The sequence below is a fragment of the Gallinula chloropus genome (assembly GCF_964237585.1).
Source record: "Gallinula chloropus genome assembly, chromosome: 14".
NCBI lineage: Eukaryota > Metazoa > Chordata > Aves > Gruiformes > Rallidae > Gallinula > Gallinula chloropus.
In genome coordinates, this window is record NC_140099.1 from 13,088,462 (window position 1) to 13,111,420 (window position 22,959).

Genomic DNA, 22,959 nt, shown 5'->3' on the forward strand with positions numbered 1-22,959 from the left:
AAACATTAGGAAACTAAGCTTTATTAACTCCACTGCTTACAGAGAAGTTTGTTAAACATTCTTCTTTGTCCTGGCTCTATCAGAATATAGTGAGTGCCACAATGTTTCCTCTGAATCAGTTTTAGGTTTGTTGGTTGATTTTGTTTTCTTCTAGGAGAGCAGTTTGGGGGAAAAAAAAAAAAAAGAGGTAATGAGTGCTTGCACTATGGAAACATCATTTGTGATGTGAATCAGTAGCACGCACTGACATCATGCACTTAATCTGCTTTAAACCAGAATGGAAGGACAGAGTCAGATTTTTTGTCTCATTTATTGGTTCATGCCAGTTTATTACCTGGACAGTACTGAAGGATAGCTTGCCGACAGGGGAGCTGGATACAAAACCATAATCATACTTCAAGATCAAGTGAAGACGGTTTCTACCTCACCACAGCTTGCTGGAAGGAGGCTACATTTAACTAAAACAAAAAATAGTAAATTAGTGATAGCTAATGGCATACCTGTTCTGGTGAGAGCTTCTCTGAAAGAGTTGATGGCTCACAGACTGGGCATTTATAATATAATCAAGTTATTTCATTGCCTCACTTTTAATATATTATTGGTTTTTCCCCTTTCATTTACACTTGACATAGATTTTCGTGTTTTTCAAGAAAATCAGTAAATAAAGTACTTTTATATCTCTTCATGTCATGATGTGAAAAAAATCTCAATTACTATATTTGAGTAAAAATTAGTTTAAAACATTGTGGGGATTTCTGCATATAAAATCTAATAAATGTGTAGATCTTCAAAGCTCTTGAAAAAGCATTTTGAAATTATTGTTATGTTATCAAAATATCACAATTAAATTACGATGAAATTTCTTTTTTTCCTCTCAATTCGAATCATAATGCATTAATTATTGTCACAGGTTCTCATGTAGCAAAGGTCATGATTATCTTTAGTAGAACTACTCACACTCTACTCATATGAATAGAATTAATAACACTTGCACATCTTGTGCAATCAGGTATCACATTCAAAAACAATTCCTAGGGCCTTTATTTCTTCTTCTTCTGGAATAATTCTTGGAGAGAAACCTAAGTTTCCTGTCTCCCAGACTTGTGCCTGCATTATCAGGCTAACTCATCATACTAGTTGATCTTTCTCCAGTATTACAAATAACTATAGGGGTGTGTGTGGATTTGCATACATAAATATGTATTTCACACATAGATAAAAACACATACAGTTATCCACACACAATTATCTACACATCTCAGATAAGCAGCTTTTCTATTTATATTTTATTTGATTTTTAATCCTCAGAAGGAAGGCTGGGAATTGTCTTTCCCTTCAAATTCTCATCCTCCTCTTGAATCCAGAAGATGAGTTATTACCCTGCCAAGTAAATGCTTTGGGTCCGATTCTCTCAGTTGAACAGTTTGTAAGAATTGGGGGCCTTGTATCCCAATCAAGTGCTCCAGTCACTAGGTTAGTAAGCAAAAAGTTAGTACTGTTGAGTTAAAAAAGAAAATGCTGTGCCTGCTCTGTTTTGTTGTTTGACTATGCAGCCATATGGGACAACCATGGGACAAGAGCTTTGGTTTGAAATTGAGGGGAAGAGGGTGTGGTTCCCTTTCCAGTGTTTCTTTCAGACTCCCAGAATGGCTAAGGCTGAACGGCACCTGAGAGATCAAGTTCCAATCCTCCTGCCATGGGCAGGGACATCTCTCACTAGACTGGGTTGCTCAAAGCCCCATCCTACCTGGCCTTGAACACTTCCAGGGAGGGGGCAGCCACCACTCCCCTGGACAACCTGTTCCAGTGCCTCACCATCCTCATAGTAAAGAATTTCTTCCTAAAATCTAATCTACATCTACCTTCTTTCAGTTTAAAGCCATTATCCCTTGTCCTATCGCTCCATGCCCTTGCAAACAGTCCCTCTCAATGTTTCCTGTAGGACCCCATTAGGTACTGGAAGGCTGCTATTTGGTCTCTTTGGAGTGTCCTGCAGTGCTGTGGTTTTAGCCCCAGACACCGCACAACCATTTGCTCAGTCCCCCCCCAGCAGGATTGGGGTGAGAATTGTAAGAGAGAAAGTGATAAAACTGAGATAAAAACAGTTTAACAGGACAAGTAAAAAAAGAGCGGGAATAGCATAATAATAATAATAGAATATTAAGTGAAGTATTCTTGAAAGCAAGCAAGTGGTGCAGAGTGCAATTGCTTACCACCCGCTCACCAATGCCCAGCCTCTTCCAGAGCAGAACACACACACCCCTGGCCAGGTCCTCCCGGTTAATATACTGAGCATGATGTCACATGGTATGGAATAGCACACTTTGTCTCGTTCAAATCAGCTGTCTTGGCTCTGTTCCTTCACATCTTCCAACACTTCTTCACTGTCAGAGCATGAGAAGCTGAAAAGTCCTTGACTTACTGTAAGCATTACTTAGCAACAACTAAAACATCACTGTGTTATCAATATTATTCTGATACTAAATCCAAAACAGAACCATACTCGCTAGTAGGAAGGAAACTAACTCTATGCCAATCAAAACCAGTACACATAGTTTGCTTGTGTCTGGGTTGGACAAACTGTCCAAAACATCTAGAGTCATTACTGCTTGCACTGCTTCCTCACTGGTAAATTTTATTTGAACAAATTAATGATTAACAGGGGTGCTCTGCTTAATCCTATTCAGTGGTACTGAAAAGAAGAAGCAGACAAACTGGATGGACATAGCAAGATCCTTTTTTGTAGCACTGTAAGTATCCTTTGAGTTTTTCCTTGGATCATTTGGGCATTTCATTTTGGGATTGTGTTGTTTTTTAGAAAGGGTACCTTTTTACATGTAAAAAAAGGGGTATGCCTGTTATACAAAATTAAAACATGCCAAAAGCCAGCAAGAACTGGCTGCTACTAAAGAAGATACTTTACATAACTGATTAAAAACCAACGTTTTGGAAACAATAGAAATGGAGACTTCGCTCTCACAGTGTTCCAGTATTTTATCTCTGAAGACAGTAAAAGTGGTTTTATAATTTTGATCCTAGATAGTATAATCTGTCTTTATGTCACATTTTTATTTAACACAGATTTAATTCTCTGATTATTTGATGAATTAAGGAAGACTAACAGGGCTGCAGTAGCCAACCTACAGGACTAACTTCAAAAACAACTTCCACCAGTCACTCTTAGAAAATGTCCAAAGCTCCCAGTTATTTGCAAATTTTAGAAAAAGAAATAATCAATCCTACCCTATTTTTACAAGTTAATATGGTCAAAATTACCTCTTTTGAGAGAGTACCTGGTTTCACAAATAGTTTATTAGGAGGCGGTTATACAAGCAGTTTATTAGGAGGTATATTTGTTCTGTGGATCACTGGCACGTGTCAGGAATGTGAAGTATAAAAGTGAGGAATTTTGTAGAACAGGTGTGTTCTGAGAGCCTCATTTTACTTGGCTGAAGCACACAGCATGAAAAAATTATTTTCCATGCCATGTTTTGTCTGTGTATCTCTGTTCCAGGAACATTTAAAAGGAAAATGAAGCTCACCTTCTTCTTGTGTTTATTGCTGGCTGGTTTGTATACTGTTACCCAGAGTCATAAGCATCCTCGTCACCGCAACAAGCATGATGATGCTAAAGGGACATATTACCCAGGAGGCGGTTCTCGTGGAGAAGGAGTTTATCCATTTAAGAACAAAACTTTTGTCAAACTAGTTCCCAGCAATGCTGACTTTGCATTTTCACTTTACAAGCTGGTCGCATCCGAAGCAACGGATCAAAATATTTTCTTCTCACCCATAAGCATCTCCGCTTCCTTCGCAATGCTGGCACTGGGTGCCAAGGCGGCGACGCTGACGCAGATTCTGGAAGGGCTTGCCTTTAACCTGAAAAAGACTCAGGAGCAGGAAATACATGAAGGTTTTTGCCAACTCCTCCACATGCTGAACCGTTCAGACAGTGAGCTCCAGCTGAACTTGGGCAATGCCCTTTTTATAGAAGAGACACTAAAACCGCTACAGAAGTTCTTGGATGATGTCAAAAGCTTTTATGAATCTGAAGTCTTTTCTACTGACTTTAACAACTCCTCTGGTGCTGAGAATCAGATCAATAATTATATTGAAGAAAAGACAAATGGGAAAATCATCAAACTAGTGGAAAACCTTGATCCTCTCACTGTAATGGTTCTTGTTAACTATGTCTTTCTTAAAGGTAAGTAATATCAAAGGGTGTGACGGCTGTAACATAGTTGCTTTCTGATTATTACAGAGAGTGAAAGGCTAAAAGAAAGAAACCATAGTTCAAATATTTTAAATGGAAACCATATTCGGTGTCTGGAAAATATTCCTAAAAAAAAAAAGTATATGTGTTGTCAGTATAGATGTTTGTGTCCTCACCTGGTTGAGTGAAAGAATGGATTTTTTTAAACAAGTATCTTTGTTTAGTTTGGTAAATTCTTTAATGTGATGGTAGAGTCATGCTCTAGTAAAAGATGATGTTTTCAGTATTATCTGTCTTTAATTCTCTTCAAGCATGTGAAAAGTAAAAAAAGAAGCTGCACTGCTGTAACACCTGAGGGTGCAGTAACTAGAATAAAATAGTTGTTCTAATCAAAGGAAGCCCGTGGGACTAAATCCTGTCTTATTTACCGTGACTATTCCTCTTTGTATCCCACTGAATTATTTTTCTTTTTGTCATAAGCCCACTGGGAGAAACCCTTTAGCACTTCATATATAAAAGAGGAGGACTTCTTTGTGGATCAGAAAACATCTGTAAAAGTTGACATGATGTATAGAAAGGGTTACTACAGAAATTACTTCGATGAAGAGCTGTCATGTTGGCTGGTTCAGATACCTTACAATGGAAATATTGCAGCATTATTTGTTTTGCCTGATGAAGGGAAGATGAAGCAGGTGGAAGATGCTCTCCTGAAAAGGACTGTGTCTAAATGGGAAAAGTTCCTACAAGACAGGTAAATGGTTTTGGTAAGATGAGAGGTAACCATGCTATAGATTAGTAGTGTTTATCTCACCAAGAAAAAACATTGAAGTCCAGGTTATTTTACTGAACTTTATTAATGGCCTTTCTCTCTGTGCAGGACTTCCCTTTCCTTAGCTGGAAAATGAAAAAGAGCCATGGGTAGTGAATTAATAGGGCATTGGACTTGGAATCTATCTTGGGTTAAGTTCCTTGCTCAACCACAAGTTGTTTAGCACCATGATCAAGTTAGACACTTGTTTCACATGGGCATTATGAAACTACAAAGAAGCAGCTGTTTCTGAGGTATTAGGTGCTAGGGTGTTGAGGCCACTGTATGTAAAAGCAGAAATATTATTCATTCAGCATTACTGCAGGTGTTTGTCTGGTGGTCCAGGCCCTGTTTTATATTCAAACAGCCTTAGGACATCTAGCTATGATCTTTGGGGTGGGGTGGGGGAAATAATTCTGTTACCTGGAAGTAGGAGTTCTGTTTGCCACAGAGTTGGCAAAATTATGTCTTCCACCCCACTCCTTCACTGTAGGAGCAGGGGATACCATGGTCTCTTTCTGCTCCAACCCCCCATGTTGGATAGCTAACCTGTTCAGAAGTGCTACCTGAACCCTAAGACTAGGCTTTTAACTTCTAGAAAAATAAATGTGAATCCGTTGAGGAGTGCTACCTACATGATAATTTGTGTTATTTGTTACAGAAAAATACATCTGCACATTCCCAAATTTTCTATTTCTGGTACCTATGATGTGAAAAGGATAGTCAAACAAATGGGTATGATTGATCTGTTCACTGAACAAGCTGATCTGTCAGGGATTACTGAGGAGCCTGGACTGATGGTTTCAAAAGTAAGTCAGCACATGAAACACAGCGACCACAGGAGTCATCTGTTTGTGGGAACCTGACATTAATATCCCATGAAAGCTTATCCCAGTCTCTCTGAAGCATTACTCAATCACCAACAGCTGTCAATTTTGAGGCAAAGCAAGCCCCATCTTTCCTAAACCTGAAGCCAAACATGCTTGTATGGGGTTATACATGCATGGTTCAAGGATGAGGAAGAAGACATACATATAATCAAATGTTCTTTTGGCTACTAAAGAAAATTATCTAAAGGTAGCACATTAGCTTTGGTAAAATTTCCTCCTATTCTGCCTACAGAGGGCAAAAAGCTGTTATTCCCACTCTTCTAGTGCTCTCAAAAAGTTATTTTTTTCAGCTAGATGAAAGGGTCAATTCACAATAATACATGAAGCTGCCAAAGGCAAAACAAAGTTGAGGCTAAATTACCAGGTTTCTTTGCTTCCAGAGTTTCTTGCCATCAGTCATGTTGAGAGTTCTTTGGCTGCCAGCTGTTCGAGGGTTCCTCCCTGCACGTATAGTGAAGGAGGCTAGCAAGATGCTCTGATGGCTGGTTGTGTTTCAGTGGGGAGTAGCTGGTGATGACCTTCCACAAGGATGGCCCTGCTGGGGCTCACGCCAGGCAGGGCTCTCTTTGGCAAGAGTGGGGAGGTGGCAGGCTGCTACCCTTCTTGTCGGGTTGTTATCTGGAGGTTGTTTTGCTTCGTGTCCTTGCAGGTGATCCACAGAGCAGTGCTAAATGTTCATGAGAATGGCACTGAAGCGGCAGCAGCCACAGTGAATGAGTTTACCTGGAGATCTGGCGATTACCCTCACCCACCTCGAGTCAGATTCAACAGGCCTTTTCTCCTGATGATTCTCGATAAATACACCCGCACTGTCCTCTTCATAGGGAAAATTGTAAATCCTCTGCAATGACTGACTGATCACAGGACATGCCCTTATGCACGTTGCTGGAGAAATTTCTGCAATCCAGAAAAACATTGATGTGTACATACCACTATGTACTAGTGCTCGTCTTTCAACCATTATCCTTACTTATATATATTATAATCCCTTAAAGTGAAAAAATAATTTTTCCTTGTCCCAAAGTCACTGGTATTTTTCCCCAGTCTACAGCCAGGTATAGCTTGTAGCATTAAAAAAACGCAAGTCATTTTTCACTGGTTTTATAAGAAGGCCTTCCTGATGTGCTCCTGTGAGGTACTTGAGATAGTGTGAAGTCTCCAGATGACGTAGCTATTGCTGTACGCTCACAATGTGTGCATGAGACAGCAGAAGAAGGGAAACAGAGAGAAGGAGGTGGGATATATGTCCTAGCTGTTTAATGCACTAACCTCTGATGACTAGTCTTAAATGCAGATTCCCTTAATACTGGAGTGAATTTCCATTAATCTCTTTGGTTTTTAACTAAGGATGGCACGAAGCTGCAGGATCAGTGACTGGGACACTGGAGGGAACACCAATATAAAGGAGCTGGTTTAGCTTGTCTCCCATTGTCTCCTCCACAGTGGAAGCCCTCCCCATGAAGACAAGAAGGTTGTTTCTGCTTTAGAAATAATACTTATTCTATGAAGGAAGGAAGCCATACCAGCAGAAAGACTTTCTGTTTTATCTTACTAATATAGCTGTTCTTGCCAGTGCCCGGAGGTGAAAGTATGGTGGAGCAGCCCATGATGTAGTGCTGGTTTCCTTTGTATGGATTTGTTGTCACTGTCATGTCTTTTTTCTGCTACTGACACCACCTTCACTATCACACCTTCCAGCTCGACTTGTCAGACTGGTAGAAAAGAGAAGGAATGAAAAATCGTAACTCCAGAGAGTTTGTATTTCCTCACTAGGAAGAGCAGAGCTTTCCTAGGGTCTGTTGATCTGCTTTGAACTGTCACAGGCACACATAAAAAACACAGGCAATATTTGAGAAGTCACCTTTCTAAATGTTAGAATGGATTGCTGTTGTAGTGTACAAACATACTGTGACTTGACATTTGTACCCTTTCACTTAAGGTTTCATGTGTCTAACTTATTGCTATTGTGTTGTTTTATAGTGACTCAATTGATAAAATTTTAACTTACTGGCTACACTGGGTAGTTGTATGGTTATGAAAGGAAAGAAACACAAATCAGAACATATTTAAAGAATTTTCTAATTTATTTAATTTTTAAGTCAGCATCATTAGTATGTCATTAAAATACAGAAAGCCAATGAAAGCACTGAAAATAGAGATTGATCAAATCTTTTCCTATAGAATTTCTCAAATTGGTAGAAAAAAATAAACAGCAACTTTTTAGACTTCAGTCTCTTAAAATATCTATGAAAAATATAACTTAAAATTATGGTGAAAATATAAATAATATATTTATCTTGATTGGTTTGTGGATCTTTGTTTTCTTTGACATTAGATTAATACTACCAATACTAGAATCTGTATGCATACCAATAAGGAATATAAACACCTTTCTGTGTCTGTCTGCCAACATTCACTGACAAAACCCTCCTCAAAATCATTTAAATCAGTGTCAAAACTTCCTTACTCATAACTGTGTTTAGTCTGTCCAGTACCTAGTAACAAGCAGTGGGCTTCATACTGCTAAATATAAGGGCCTGGTCTTGGTATAATACAGATACACTGATTCCACAAAAGTTGAAATGTTCTTGGCTAATTCAGGATGGTCAGACAGAAGTCCAGCTTCGCAGTGAGAAATGATTGTAGGTGAATACCAAGAGACTATATGTTTGTTGTTCCTCACAGACTCCCAGGTCAACAGTTTTTTTCAACGGATAAAAAAATCTAAATGATATTTTACGAATCAGATCTCACTTTGAGAGGTAAGCTTGTTGCTTAACGTATTCGAAAGTGAGTGTAGAAAAACCAAGCTGAATAGTTGGATAACCAAAAAGTATGAAGAAACTGTTACTGGTAGGGAATCATCTTCAAATGGGAGTAGAGACCACAGACATGCATCTTGCCTTGGTTTTCTTTCTGTTTTGACATAGATCAGGGAATGCCCCTCACTGGAAATGTGCAGCAGACAGCAAACTTGTGTGGTAAATAAAAGTACAGAAGGATTGTACAATACCACCCCCCCCCCCCCCCACTCCCCACCCTGAAACCTTCAGCCCTTAAGGTTGTCACAAATCCAGTGCAGGCAGGCATTGTTCAGGACTGTGTCTCTTCTTTCAGTCTGCTGGGTTTTTACTTATTTCCCATATTTTTGTTTCTTGGCTAACTCTCTGAGTTTCATGACCAAGAAGCCACAGTGCAACAGAGGAAGGACTTTCCTCCTAGGCAGTCAAAAGATTCTGCTGCTGTGTGCAATTACTGTGGTGTGTCACTTCAATGCAGTGACATTGCTGGAGAATGGAGCTGGGCTGATGAATCACCTGAGGGACAAAGTGCAAGGACATCTTCTAACCCAGCCTGCACTGAAGCCTACACACAAACCTGATGTGGCGGTATGTGCAACCATGTATCTGCAGGACCTGTGGCCTCAGTACTAACTTTGTGGACCCTAAAAGAAATCTGTGATGGTGTGGCTGAAAGTAGGATTCTGTAGAGGCTGTATTAGGCCAACAGCCACAGAACAGCTTCAGCACAGCAGAAGGTTGGAACAGCGCACACCAAGAAGCTCTCTGAAATAAGGATAAAAGGAAAACAAGCATGGTGGGAATAGCAGTAAACAGTGCATTTTTTGTCATAACTGGGAGGGAGTTACCTGCAGAAATGAAACAAAGTCTAAAAGCATAAGTAAGGAGCTCAGAAACCAGGATTAATCCATGGTGGAGATAGATTTAGCCCTTACCTGCAAACTACATTAAATTCAAAAGACTTTGGAAGAAAACTAGCAGCAATTTTGGGTAGTACTAAAGATCATAAAAGAAGGAACAAGCAAAAAGAGGCAGTGTATATGGGTATGAGGACAGAGAGGGAAATAATATGCTTGAAGTAAATCAAGGAAAATAACATATTTCAAACAGCCCGTGGTTAGTGCCAGTGCTCAGGTCTGTCATTGTTCCAGTGCTGCGCAGCGTTTGCTACCAAGAAACAAAAGCCATAGAACATAAGCAGTAACATTAAAGGTCATAGGCTGAAAGACAAATTGCATATTCTGCTGGAAATACCTACCAATGCTCTATTAAATGTAAGCACAAATAAGAACCCATATTTTGGCAATGATAGAAGGCACTGGTTGCTTAATGAGAAAAATTCCTGACAAAGCAGAGGTGCATGGTTCTGATGCCAATGCATCTTCATCAAACAGGAGATACCATAATTTAGGTCCTTTCCAAAGTAATCAGCTTTTAATTTGTTTTCTAATATATAATGACTAAATACATATAATGACCAAATAGTGATATCTTGTTAGTATTGTCTTGATACTGAATAACCTGTTATGTTCTTGTAATTCCTGTTCTTTCTGCATGTCACTCTTAGGACATAATAATGCAGAAAAATTTTAGCAAGGTTTATAAAGTTCTGGTGAGGACTGACCCCACAATATTTCAGAGAGAGTGGTGAAAGAGTCTCCCCTTAATGACAGCATGCTTTTTCTCATGCTTATCATTGATCAGCACACCCACATCATTATCTTAATGGGAAAATAGTTACCCCTGTAGGAAAATACTGCCATTCATGCCACAGAGCCATCACTTGGAGGTGGCCAATTTCTCAAAAATTGCATTATGAAGATTATAACAGTTGTCACAAAAATAGTAATTAACAGATTATCCTAGGAAATAATATGTGAATTTCTCAGCTCTCAAATAAATTGGAGATTACTTAGTGCCGAAAATCAGCCTTCTATTGCCACCAGGAACTTGGCAGCTATGAAGGTACTGTGGCTGAGATCCACATAGCCAGTATCCATCATCTGCTAATAGCACTAACGCCTAGGCTCAGGAAGCCCTTGTAAGAGATGTATTGCTCAAGGCAGTGCTCTCCTGCAGCCTTCTTTGAGCACTGGTAACCCAAAATACGAAATGCACACCCCTAGCATATGTCAAATTGAGTTACCGGCAGCATAGTCACTTATGTGAAGCATGGTTGGGGCTCAGAACGGGGGGTCTGAAAGCATCAACAGCTTCATTGTTCTAACAGCTCTAGAAAATTGTTTCTGGAATGGAGTGCATGTAATTGTACAACTGGCTGCTAAGAGACTGCAAAAGCCAGACCAAAACAAATGAATGCACTTCACACAAATATTTCCAAGCCTTTGTAATGGAAAGCCATAATGTTAACTCAGTAATTCTGCTATATATTAGGTTCCTGGCTCGTGCTCTGTCATTTGGACAGGAGAAAAAATATCAGTGGTGAAGAATGGAAGGTCTGCAGCTATTTGACTTCTGGAAAGACTTGGCAAAGAGTTGTATTTCTATTCCTCATACACAACATGATTTGGTCATTTTTGTCTTATATGTAGCATGATATTTTTTTCTGTTAAGAAAACACATATGGTGACCATACAGTATTATGATAATTAAATGTTGATGCACACAGACAAGTCAATCACTGTAAGTACACCTTTACTTTCTTGTTTGAAACTTAACTCCTGTTAATGCTGAAGTTTACCTGGTCCTAGGCTTTGGCTGCAGCTGCCTTCCAGAAAAAAATTCACAGGATGCTTTTCTTGAGGAGAGGACCGGTCTGATTTCTGAGAACTGATTTCAGACCATGGCCTCAGATTGAAGTTACAGAGCTGTCAGAACATCTCAGTAGATCTTCCTACTTCACCTTTCCAGGAATAGCTGCATTTTTCAGTGTCCAGAAATCTAAGTTTGTCATAAACCAGAAACAATTTCATAAGACAGAAACAATTTCAGTCATAAACTATTACAGCCTGGGCAAAAGGGCTAAGAAAGAGCACTGTCCATGACAAATGGGTGGCTCCATATGAAAAGATTGTCCACATTGTGCTGCAAGAGAGGGAGGCACAAGCTGAGGCCCCTCTCACAGCTGCTGTGAGAGAGGGAAGCAGGGAAGCAAGAGCAGTCTGGCAGTATGTATGCTGGGGCAAATGACCTCATCTGTCTGTGCAGCCCACCACCTAACATAGCCTTCAAGTCTTTCTAAGGTTTGACTGGAACTTAATTATCAAATGTTAAAAATTTTGGCATAACTAAGACAAAAAGCAATGCCAACAGAAAGAGAATCTAAGAAACAATTGCAGAGGAAAAGATATAACATGGAACTTTTCACCTCCATCAGTTAGAGGTTTCTTAGTCAATAGGGTACAGGCTTGGACCTGTGCAAGTGCATCGGCATTATTGTTTCTCCATTGCTTGGAGTCCAAATGTTGGCTGGGGTTTACACCTTGCACTCTGGCCACATCAGCTCCTTAAAGCTTTAAAACTTCAAAACTTTCATAATAAAGATTCTGCTCTTCTGTTTAATTTCCAGTCCTGTGTCATTTTTATGTGACACTTTCATTTGCATTGTCTTTTATTTAGGTACTGTATGGCATATGCAAGGTTTGCTTTTAAGGTTTTTACTCCAGCTTTCACATAATCTTGAGCCTTTTGGGAAGGTTCCCTGAACTTCTTTCTCCGAGGCAAACTTGTGTGTAGGACCTGGCTGCTGTTGTGACACAATCACTTCTTCCTTATTTTGGAAGTACATGGGGCTCCCTCTGTGCCAAGATGTGTAGCAGCTTTAGAGCACTGCAGCAAATGGAGTGTCTCTTCTGAAACATATTTATGTCTGTTCTAACTGTGAGCAATTACCACCTCAGTATCTGCTCAAAGACTGCACCCTGCCAAGCTCAGTGAGGTGATGGCTACCCCTCTCTTTTTGATTTTGTAGATCTGGTACCGTGGAGTAAAACCTGATGTAGTTTAGATCCATTTGTATCCAACTCATTCAGTAAAGTCCTATGAATCATAAATGAAAGAGCTATTCCAGTCTGAGGTGACTCACTTTTTGGCCAATTTTTGGATAGTATAATGTGTAGAGGCTCCTTAAAGAAATAATTCACTTTCTACATTAAAAAAGAAAGGAAAAAAAGAAAAAAAACCACAATTTGGGTAAATGCATGTAGTTTTAATTTTTGCTGCTTTAAAAAAAACCTTCCTGCAGTTGTGTTGCTGTACAGACTAAGGCATCAAAGACAGACGACTTCATTTAATTCAGCACAGCAAAATTAAAAAAGCAAATTAATTCAGAGTCAGTAAAAGGCATCTGATATGTCCCATCTTCACATGTTTTAATAGTAAACACTATGTTTGTTTTGTTTTTTCTTTTCTGACATTGATCCCCAAAATGTTCTTCCCATGATTCCCCAAGAAACCCAGCTCTGTTTTCTTTCCAAAGCGCTCCAGTTGGATGTGACATGTGTGCTTTGGATGGAGGTGGAATTTGGGTGGGGGAAGATGGTGAAAGGTCAAGAGAAGTTTAAGGGGAAAACAGCCTCTCTAAACACTTCAGTATTCACGGACTTTGGCAACCATGAACTAACCACTGAGACCTAAGCCTTGTATCTCATTTCTGTGGGCAAAAATGAAGAATTATTTTTGGCATTCTGTGGATTTAATGGGTGTTCCAGTCTTTCTTTAGAAACTACTTCAAAGACATTAATTAAACCCCTTTTTTCTCATTGTTTTCATGCTGATCTTTGAGTTCAGTCATAGATCGGTAACAACTATCAACGGCATTCTATGGAGAGCTGGGTAATTTTCATGAGGCTTTCTTACTCAGATGTCAATTCCATTCCTCATGGTCGTGTAAATAACAGCCACCAAACAAGTCCACTACATGATTAGATTTCACTCCTACGTACTAACTGATCACCCCTGCAAATACTGTAAATTACCTCAACATCTCCTGGAAAACAGCAATTTATCTGAAACCTGGCTCATCTGAAGGTAGCCACCAGCAATGCTGACTTCACATTTAGGTTTTACAAGCAGGTCATGGCAGAGAAAGCTAAAACCCCCATTTTATTCTCTCCTTTCAGCCTTTCTACTGCCTTTTCAAGCCTGTAACCTGGGGCTTTTACGCTCTGACACAGTGGCACATGCTGGAGATATTACAGTCTGGGATTTTACACTCTGACATAATGGTACACATTGAAGATACTACAGGCATGGAAGGCTTGGCCATATGTATTGTGGTTTCTTGGGTGATCCAAGATTTTGACATACCCAAACAACTGGAATAAGAATTCTATATAGGTATTGCCAATGTTTAACTTGAAAGCAGCCACTATCAAAGCTCAAAATTAAGACCATGTTAATCTTACTGAGACTTGTTTTTAAATTGGATGGGGTTAAGCAAAGTTTGTATGAGGGGACAACTTGAAATTTCAACTGCACAATACTTGAAAAGTAAAGAAAACTTATAAGGAGTGATCTTTGTTCCATATGCACACATGCATCACTAGCCAGCTATACTAACAGATAGTGTGCCAGCAGCAAACTGTCAGATTAGGTTGGGCTAATTAAACCTTATTAGTTTGTTAGGCATGGCTCATTGAACAGCCACTGTGTAACTGTTCACAGAAATTTTCCAATTCTTGAAGTTCTAATGAAGCAAAAACATGAGGTTAGACTTTTCTTTAATATTACAAAAAATCCTCACAGTTGTCTCCCATTAATGTATAAACACAATATATCAGAACAAACTTGCACACAACCTGTGTTTACATTAGAGCTCAAAGCAAAATTGTGTTTCTTAAGAAACACAAGTAATTTCCTAAGAAGTAATAGTAACACAACCATTGTGCACATCTCTGTAACTGAGTGGGTTTCTCACTGCACTTTAGTTGAGTATGGTTTTTACATAGGTAGCTAAAGAAGATCTTGAATGCAAGGCTGGCGTGCCACCTTGAGATACTGTCATTTTTTGTTTTGTTTTTCTTTCAGAGCACCCCAAGTAACAGGAGAGTTATCTAACAGCCTGAGAAAATGCTTATACAGAGAGATGCTGAAGGTGGGCATCACATTCAAGAGGGTGTGGCTGGGGCTGCCTGAGGTTGCAAGGCTTGCTGAGCATTTGCTGATGAAAGGGGCTAGTTAGCTTGTACACTTGGAGTAAAAGTATGAGTACAGTCACTTGGTTAGGAATGAACTAAGGTGTAAATCCATGTGTCAGTGTTGGCAAATTTTACAGGTTATCCTCACTGGAAGCAAACTCTGTGGTAAAGTTTCAAAATCAATCCATGTTGACTTGCAAGAAGAGTACAGGCAAATGTCTGAACAGCAAAAACATCTGCATTTGTGTCTCTGCCACGGTCTTCTTGCTGTACTTAGGCATGCTTTGGTTCTCCTCAGAGTCATCATGCAAGGAAACCAGAATTACTCCCAACCCTTGTGTACAACTCTTCTTTACAGCATTGTCTCTCCCCTGCTACCTTCCTACAGCCAGGCAGCTGCACTGTAGACTATGCTACTCAGGCTTCCTCTTCCAGTATGACTAAACCAAGGCTCAAAGTTAGCCTGGGTGTGGGATTGTTTCTGAACTGATGCTAAATTCATTTTGGGAGGGGGAAAAAAAAAGATGAAGAAGAAAAAGAAAAGCCTGATAATTATCCCTTCTGTTCTGCTTTTCATAGAAGAGAAAGTTAGTTTGGTTTAGCATGTCATAGCACGCGGCTGAACTGCATGGTCAGGAGACTAAAGCCCCGAAGCAGGTCGTAACACAGCTCAGAAGGTGTTTTAGTGTTGTGTCATTAGCTGACAATAGGCTAGGAAGGTATACCTACCACTACTCATGGCCATGGACCTCTTCTCTCCAAAGCATGTTTGCCTAGGGCAATTATGCATGTTTGGGAACAGCAAACATTTAAGCAGCTGGCCCTGCGATCACTGACTTCCACCTGCTCTGCATGGCTACATGTGGATGGAAAAACGTTTCACCAGAATTTATCTGCGTCCTCAGATGATTTTGTTTTGATCCATGTAATGTTTAACAGAAGCATAAATGCTCAACGCTGCTCAACTGTATGACTAATGGAGGAGCACCAAACAGCCAACAGCCTGACTGTCATGGAACACTGTGAGCACTTCTTCCTGAAAGACTGGATTTGTGTAATCAAACATTCCGGTTTATACATTCACGTAATTCAAACACAGTGGTTTAGTGGCTGGCAAAGGAGAACAGTCTGCTCCATCAAACCTCACTTGACCTACACAAACTCTTCAGGGGACAATGGCAAGTAGTACTCTAGTAAGAAAACACAAATTCAAAAACTAATGTACTTAACAGCAAACTTTGGCTGTATGTAAAACAGCCTCACAGAGTTCAGCTGTATTCTGAAAAGAACCCCACCATCTGAAGTTGTAGATAACTGTGCAGGGAGCTTAGATGTCTAACAAAGGCCATGGATGCAATGTAGATGAAGTAGTAACTTTGAAAGCAGCGAGGTGGCAATTGGGAATGGCTGCATTTACACTGTTTTACTTACACAGTTCCTTGGCTCTTCAGGATCCAGGAACTTGTTACTGTCTGTTTAGGAACGTGCAGCACAGGTCCTGCAGCATGCAGCAGAGACACAGAGGAACTAAGCAGGCATTCTTGTGGCTAATCAAACCATGCATCTAAATGGTTCATCCAGCTGTGATTGCTGGTCCACTAGCCTCACACCACTTATCTTCCTTCAGAAAATTCCCAAGAAACAAAATTCCTTGGTTTGCTACTGCTTAATGTTACTGGGTTCCACTTTTCTGTTATTTGCTATTCTTTGAGAGACTTGAGACTGTGACCTTGCTTTACAGTTTATATGTTACAATAGTTGCATTTGTGCAACTTGCAGTGATAGCACATCGATTTTAGACAGGTTATTCAAGTGCTGAAGTCTACCTTATGTACTTGTTCAGATCTTGACACATTAGGTCACTCTTAACAGAGACACTGAGAGGTGTGAGGAGTCAACATGTCTGAAGGATTACAGGATTACCATGCTATATACAGATAAAATTCACTACTGTTAAACAAATGAACGAGGTACTGTCTTTATTAATGAGGCCAGGAGGACTCAATGGCTTCTCCATAGTGACTAGTGGGGTCTCTGCTGTGTACTAACAAAAGATGAGATGTTGACACTTAATCAGAGTCCAGTAAGCTGGAAAGCACAGCTCAACATAAGTGGTCTCTCTGCAGCTCACTCACCTTGACCCTGGCTGTCAGACGTTAGACCTGGGCAAAATTGTATCTACAGCTGAACAATTATATCCATCTCAGGTAACATATAAAGCAAAGTAGCTACCTTTGGCACAAGAACTTCATTTCCAATAAATATTTGCTTAGGAGTTGGATAGCCTTTGGGGTGCTACCCTTTGGTATCAGCAGGGCCTGATGGTCTTTGCTCTCTGTTTGGAGTGGAGAGATGTGAACATGTGACTACGATGTCCAAGAAAACTAGCTTATCAGCATTCGGCTTTGTTCTTCTAGGTAACTTTTATTTGAAGCTATGTAATGTTTAACAGGAAAACAGCAGCATGAATAAAGCAGAAAGAATCAGCACAACCCATGCAAGAGCAAGACCCTTCTGAATGTAATGTAAGTACCCAGTTATCTTTACCTTAAAGATTTTGATGCAGCTTTATGACATTTAACTAGCAAGTCATGAAGCACATCAGCTTTCAAGGGTGAAGCCTGGTTTCTAAGCACTCAAATGACAGCAGAACTTAATTTCAAGAAATACTGAATAGCAAATCATGGGGATACATTGAAACAGCTCCACAGAGTGTAACTGTGCTCTGAATACTCATACAAAATAGCTCTTTCACATCTAGAAGAAATTGGCTTCATTAACAAGGAGAAGATATTCTGACTTCCCAACTGTTGATCTTATTTTTTTATCACTACTAGTGTTCCCTAAAGCTTGCACCCAGAAAACCAAAACTGAGATCAATGAGCTGTCTTATTTACATCAATGCTGTCCAGACCCAACCTCCCCTCTAAGTCCTGATTTACTCAGATCTCATAGAGCAAAGCTACAGAATGAAAAGCTGGCTCCTTTTTACCCAGATCTCAGTGGTCAGAGTGCCAACACTGAGCAGGAAAAATCCCAATAAACTTTTTTCTGTTCTACTGAACCCATGTCGCTGAGTGCCTGTGCCACTGACTTGGGGGGTTGGTGACTGAGCAGGTAGTCCATGATCTTCTTCCCTGAAGCTGTTCAACTTCAAGTAGGACATTAGGTGAAGGCTATTTGGAGTTGGTTTTCTAGTCACTAGTACTTTTTTAAAAATAATAGCTTTTACCTGTTTTCTGACAGGTTAAGCATCCTAAACACTACAAATCACATCAATATGTTCTTGGCATTACAAGTAAATTAAAAAACAATGAAAAAAAAAAAACAAAGAAAAAAATGGCCACAGTTATCAAAAAGGGCAAAGACTCCACAATCCAGGCTCTTTGCTGAGCACTATTCTGGCCATGGAGTTACACAACCTTATGGAAGGAGGCTTTCTTGCTGATACAGAGTTTGAAATGACAGGAGAAGCCAAGCCCATACCAGTGACCTCACCCTGCCATAACTGGGGGGGGGGGGGGGGGGGGAGGGTACACACAGAGGAGGACCCCATCTGAAAGACATGCATCGCATGTGCTTGCTTAAAATAAAGCAACACACTCTGATCTAATCTGGTATTGAAGCAGAATTGTTTTACCAGCTCTTGTGGTTAGTCACTTTGCATGTGAAAATGAGTCAGGAATGAGAGAAAGAATACCACTTCTGAGGGCTGCAATCTCGTATTGTTTTCCATTGACATAGCACTGCCTTTTGACGTAAGGCTCATTCAGTCACTAATAGCATTATAATCCTGGGAATTCTTAGAGACAAACATAAAAGAATTAAGAGTTACTCCTGATGTGCTGGCTCACCATAAAATAGATCTACATAGATATAAAAAAAGAAGCCTTTTCACTTGTTCTCTGACTCTTATTTTTCTTTAGTACTCATTTTTTAATTTATTCATATTTCTTTCTCTTCTGTAGCTGGAGTAAAGCAGAACTGAAGTAGATAGCAATGGAAAGGAACTGCAGCTAAACTCAGAAACATTAGGATTTAAAAAAACACTTCCATAAGCAGATGCAAAGATAACAGTGATTACCAGAGAGTTATTGAAAATAGTAGCAGATAGACATAAAAGAGATGTTGACACAACATGGCATCCATGACCATTTTTTTCTTTGTCAACACAGCAGCTGCAAAGAATGATGAAGGCCACCCTCCCACTATGCTTGCTAGTAGCCATGCTTCACCTCACTGTCCACGGCCTGACTCAGACTGACCACCGCAATGATGAGCCCAAGGGAACTCACCCCCAAGGTGATCATCTTGAGCCCTACCAACAAATAGTCCCCATCAACACAGACTTTGCTTTCCGGTTTTACAGGCAAGCAAACACCCAAGAACCCATCAAGAACATTTTCTTTTCCCCAGTCAGCATCTCTACTGCCTTTGCCCTGCTTGCCCTAGGCTCCAGAGCCACCAGCCAGGCTCAGGTGCTGGAAGGACTGGCCTTCAACCTTACCAATACCCATGAGAAGGAGATACACAATGGCTTTCATCATCTCCTCCTCTTGCTGAACCACCCTGGCAACCAAGTGCAGCTGAGCATGGGGAACACCCTGTTCATAGATAAACACCTGAAGCCACTTGAAACATTTCTGAAGGACATAAACAAATTCTACATAGGAAAAGTTGTTTCTAGTAACTTCCAGAATTCCAGTGAAGCTAAAAAAGAGATAAATGATCATATAAAGAACAAAACCCACGGGAACATAAATGAAATACTTAAAGAACTTGATTCAAACACTCTAATGGTAATTGTCAGCTACATTTACTTCAAAGGTAAGTTATACAGATATTACTGCCATGCCTTAGTTTCACCTGCACTAAAACAAATACTCCAGATTATGTCTGAATTATTTTTAAAAGCAAGCCCTGTGTTAAGATTAAGTTATTGTGATAAGACATATTGAAAGTTCTCAGGCTTTGAAACCTCTTCCATGTCTACATTTTTCATGTTTAGGATCCTAGTTATAAAAGTTCATTTATTTGTGATCTTCAGGTTTTAGAGAATTGCCAGAGCACAATAATTTATGCATTTGTAATTTTTTGGGGTCAGACTTTATCTACTTATTTAGAAAGTTGCTCCACAGTATTTTCACATGTTGTATGAAGTAGAAAAATGAATTTCAAAGAGGCAGATTAACACAAATTGTCAAACACTCTAATTTACTTACAGTCTATGCCTATTAAATGGGCAGGTACCTCTGGAGCCCACATGTTCTACAGTTGGACATCACACTATACATATCCCAAAAGGTATTCATGCTTTTGCAATGATTAATTTCCTCTTAGATGTTACATTCATTTGAAGCAGTATGAAGGACATACGTGGAATTTACCAAACAGAAAGGCATGTTTGGAAATACATGAGCATTAAACAAAACAGATTTTGTTGCAAGTACTCTATTAAATTTTGGTACCCTAGTCTCGGGTGCACTAGTCTGAGGCATTTCTTTATGATACCAGAGTATATGGTATCATATCCCAGTTTTACTGAGAAGAATAGGGGAGAGTCAGAGGAGTTTCGGATCTGATATTAGGAAAAATTCCTTCACTGAAAGAGTGGGTGCCCAGGGGTTGCCATCCTTTGGGTTGCTTAAAAAACAGGTAGATGAGGCACTTTGGGAGGTGGTTTGCTGGTTAGGTGGTGTAGGGTGAACAGCTGGAATTGATGATCTTGAAGGTCTTTTCCAACCTTGATGATTCAATGAAAGCTCAAACTTATAAAGTCATCAGAGTACTGTGAAGTTTACATTCCATTATTTTTTCATTTCTACTAAATATTATACAAAAAAGAGAACATGTTGGATAGCAAGCTATGATTTGCCCAGTGAACAACCTGTTTTAATATAAAATAAAATATCATTTAAAAATTTGTTGAATAAACATCAAGAGAAACCCATTTTGAAGACTAAAACCCTTGAAGTGCTAGCTCATTTACTGTAATGAGGTTATGATCGGGTCCAAAAGTTTGTGTGGTTCTTGCTTGTAAGCTTTTCCATAGTTCTAAAAGATGAAGAACATATGAAAAATCATGGAGTTTAACACACTACTTTTAAAAAGGCAGAGATCTCCTCCTGTGAGACTTACTTTGCAAGCAGTATTCTGAAACCAGAAAGTAACTTGTTGGATACTGGTCAGCTTTCATTTTCTTCAAATAAAATGTAAGCTGATATGATGAACTTATTTCACTTAGTTTATCATGTTAGAAAGGTGTTGTACACGTCCTGGGGTATTTAGTTGTTACTGAACACACTACAGCAAAGACGACAGGGAACAGGATGTTTAATAATCTTGCAATACCTTTGATCTTCAAGTATGAGTGTAACTTTTCAGATATGGATTTATCTGATGTACATTAGTCTGGAATGTATCAATATATCCTCCTTGAAATAAGCACTCAATTGCATTCTTTCCCTTTTGGTTTTAAGCCTACTGGGAAAATCCTTTCAATGTTAAGGGCACTCACAAGGATTATTTCCATGTGAATGAGAAGACCTCAGTTGAAGTGGAGATGATGACTCGAGATGGATTTTATAAAACATACTCTGACAGGAAGCTGTCTTCTGAAGTGGTGCAGATTCCTTACAAGGGAGATGTTGCAGCATTGTTTATCCTGCCCAATGAAGGAAAAATGAAAGAGTTGGAAGATGGTCTAACAAGAGACATTTTGTCTAAATGGGAAAAATCACTTGAAAGACGGTAATATTGACTTCTGATTTGACACCTCAAGGTAGTTGGAAACCAAAGTCTGAATGCAATGATCAGGTTTTATAGCTACTATGTGTTCTGTTGATTTGAGATTTAAACTATGCAAGAGGTATAGAGAGACAGACTAAGTAACTTGATGATTTGATACTTTCAGTAAGAATTAGAAACATCATTGCATTGTGATGAGGGAAGAAATCTGTAAGCTGGGAAATCTAATTTTTTCCCCCACATATTTTCTAGTTGATGTTAAGTGTCTTCATTTCCTTTGTCTCAGGCATAATGTTTTGAATGGCAATACTGCAACATAGCGATCAGACACCTCAGAGGGAATAGTGTGGCTTCCAAAAGAAAACCTTCAAAGCTAGAAAGTGAATTCAAATGTAGTCCAGAGCTTTCTGTCACCACAACTGCTTGCTGCCCCATCAAAATGACTGTGTTGCAGAATCATACAAGAAACCCCAACTGATGTCTATCTTGTATACTTTCCCATCCTCCAGACTATTCTCTTCCCGTCTTCTTTTTGCTGCCATATTTTCCAGATGAAAAGACCAACACTTTAGCACAGACAAGCCACCAGTAAGTTGGGAGTCTTCAGTCCAAGGCATGCTTTGATTGTAGTAACTACTATAATTTTCTTTTGAATTAACAGGAGGATAGAAGTGCATATTCCAAAACTATCCATTTCGGGCACCTATGATTTAAAGGAGATGTTCATGAATATGGGTGTAACTGATGTGTTTTCTGTCCAAGCTGATCTCTCTGGAATCACAGGAAGACCTGATTTAAAGGTTTCAAAAGTAAGCTTGTCAATACTCAGTTGCTTCCCCTAAACTATATTGTGGAATTTTTCTGAGTGATAGGACTGGTAGGACTAGAAAATTTAGCTGATAAAGAAACTTAAAACTCTCTCAGACTTCTCCAAAATCTGTATATAAGGGTACTGGCTTCCATCTGACAGGCAGTGGTTGAGAGAGGAGGAGCATTTGTCCCAGAAACTAAACATAGATATCTTTTGCATGTGAAAGAAGTGCACATGGATGTTTGTGTTGGGGATGCCTTGTATTAGCATATCTAGCAGAAAAAACACCCTTTTTCTAAATTGTGATTCTATAATTCTATAATGTTAAAACTTTTGCTTCCCCGATGAATGCTGATCATGTAAGATGGATCAGACTTGAGGAAAACATCCCATTTCCTGAAACAGTGTACAGAAAATAGATTAAGTGAAGAGAAAGGCTAGCATCCTCACAGCCATTCTGAGCAGCAACATCCTAACATTTTGGGGCTAGATAAAAAAAAAAAAAAAAGGTATCAAAGGTGAATTTCTACTGGCTATAGTCTGTGTTGGATACACTTATGGTGAGGAATACTAACTGTGAGAACACTTGTT

General features: G+C 39.5%; 1 protein-coding gene across 1 annotated transcript in view; it reads left to right on the plus strand.

Annotated features, from left to right (window-relative positions):
* Window positions 1-22,959, plus strand: part of LOC311197026 (uncharacterized protein) — a gene marked incomplete at its 5' end in the record, with an annotated part of 56,979 nt that overhangs the window by 33,578 nt on the left and 442 nt on the right. The window contains 8 exon segments of the mRNA XM_084270712.1: window positions 3,456-3,496; window positions 3,499-4,208; window positions 4,716-4,964; window positions 5,683-5,830; window positions 6,561-6,758; window positions 18,986-19,637; window positions 21,290-21,560; window positions 22,219-22,366. Coding sequence (XP_084126838.1) covers window positions 3,456-3,496; window positions 3,499-4,208; window positions 4,716-4,964; window positions 5,683-5,830; window positions 6,561-6,758; window positions 18,986-19,637; window positions 21,290-21,560; window positions 22,219-22,366 — 2,417 coding nt within the window.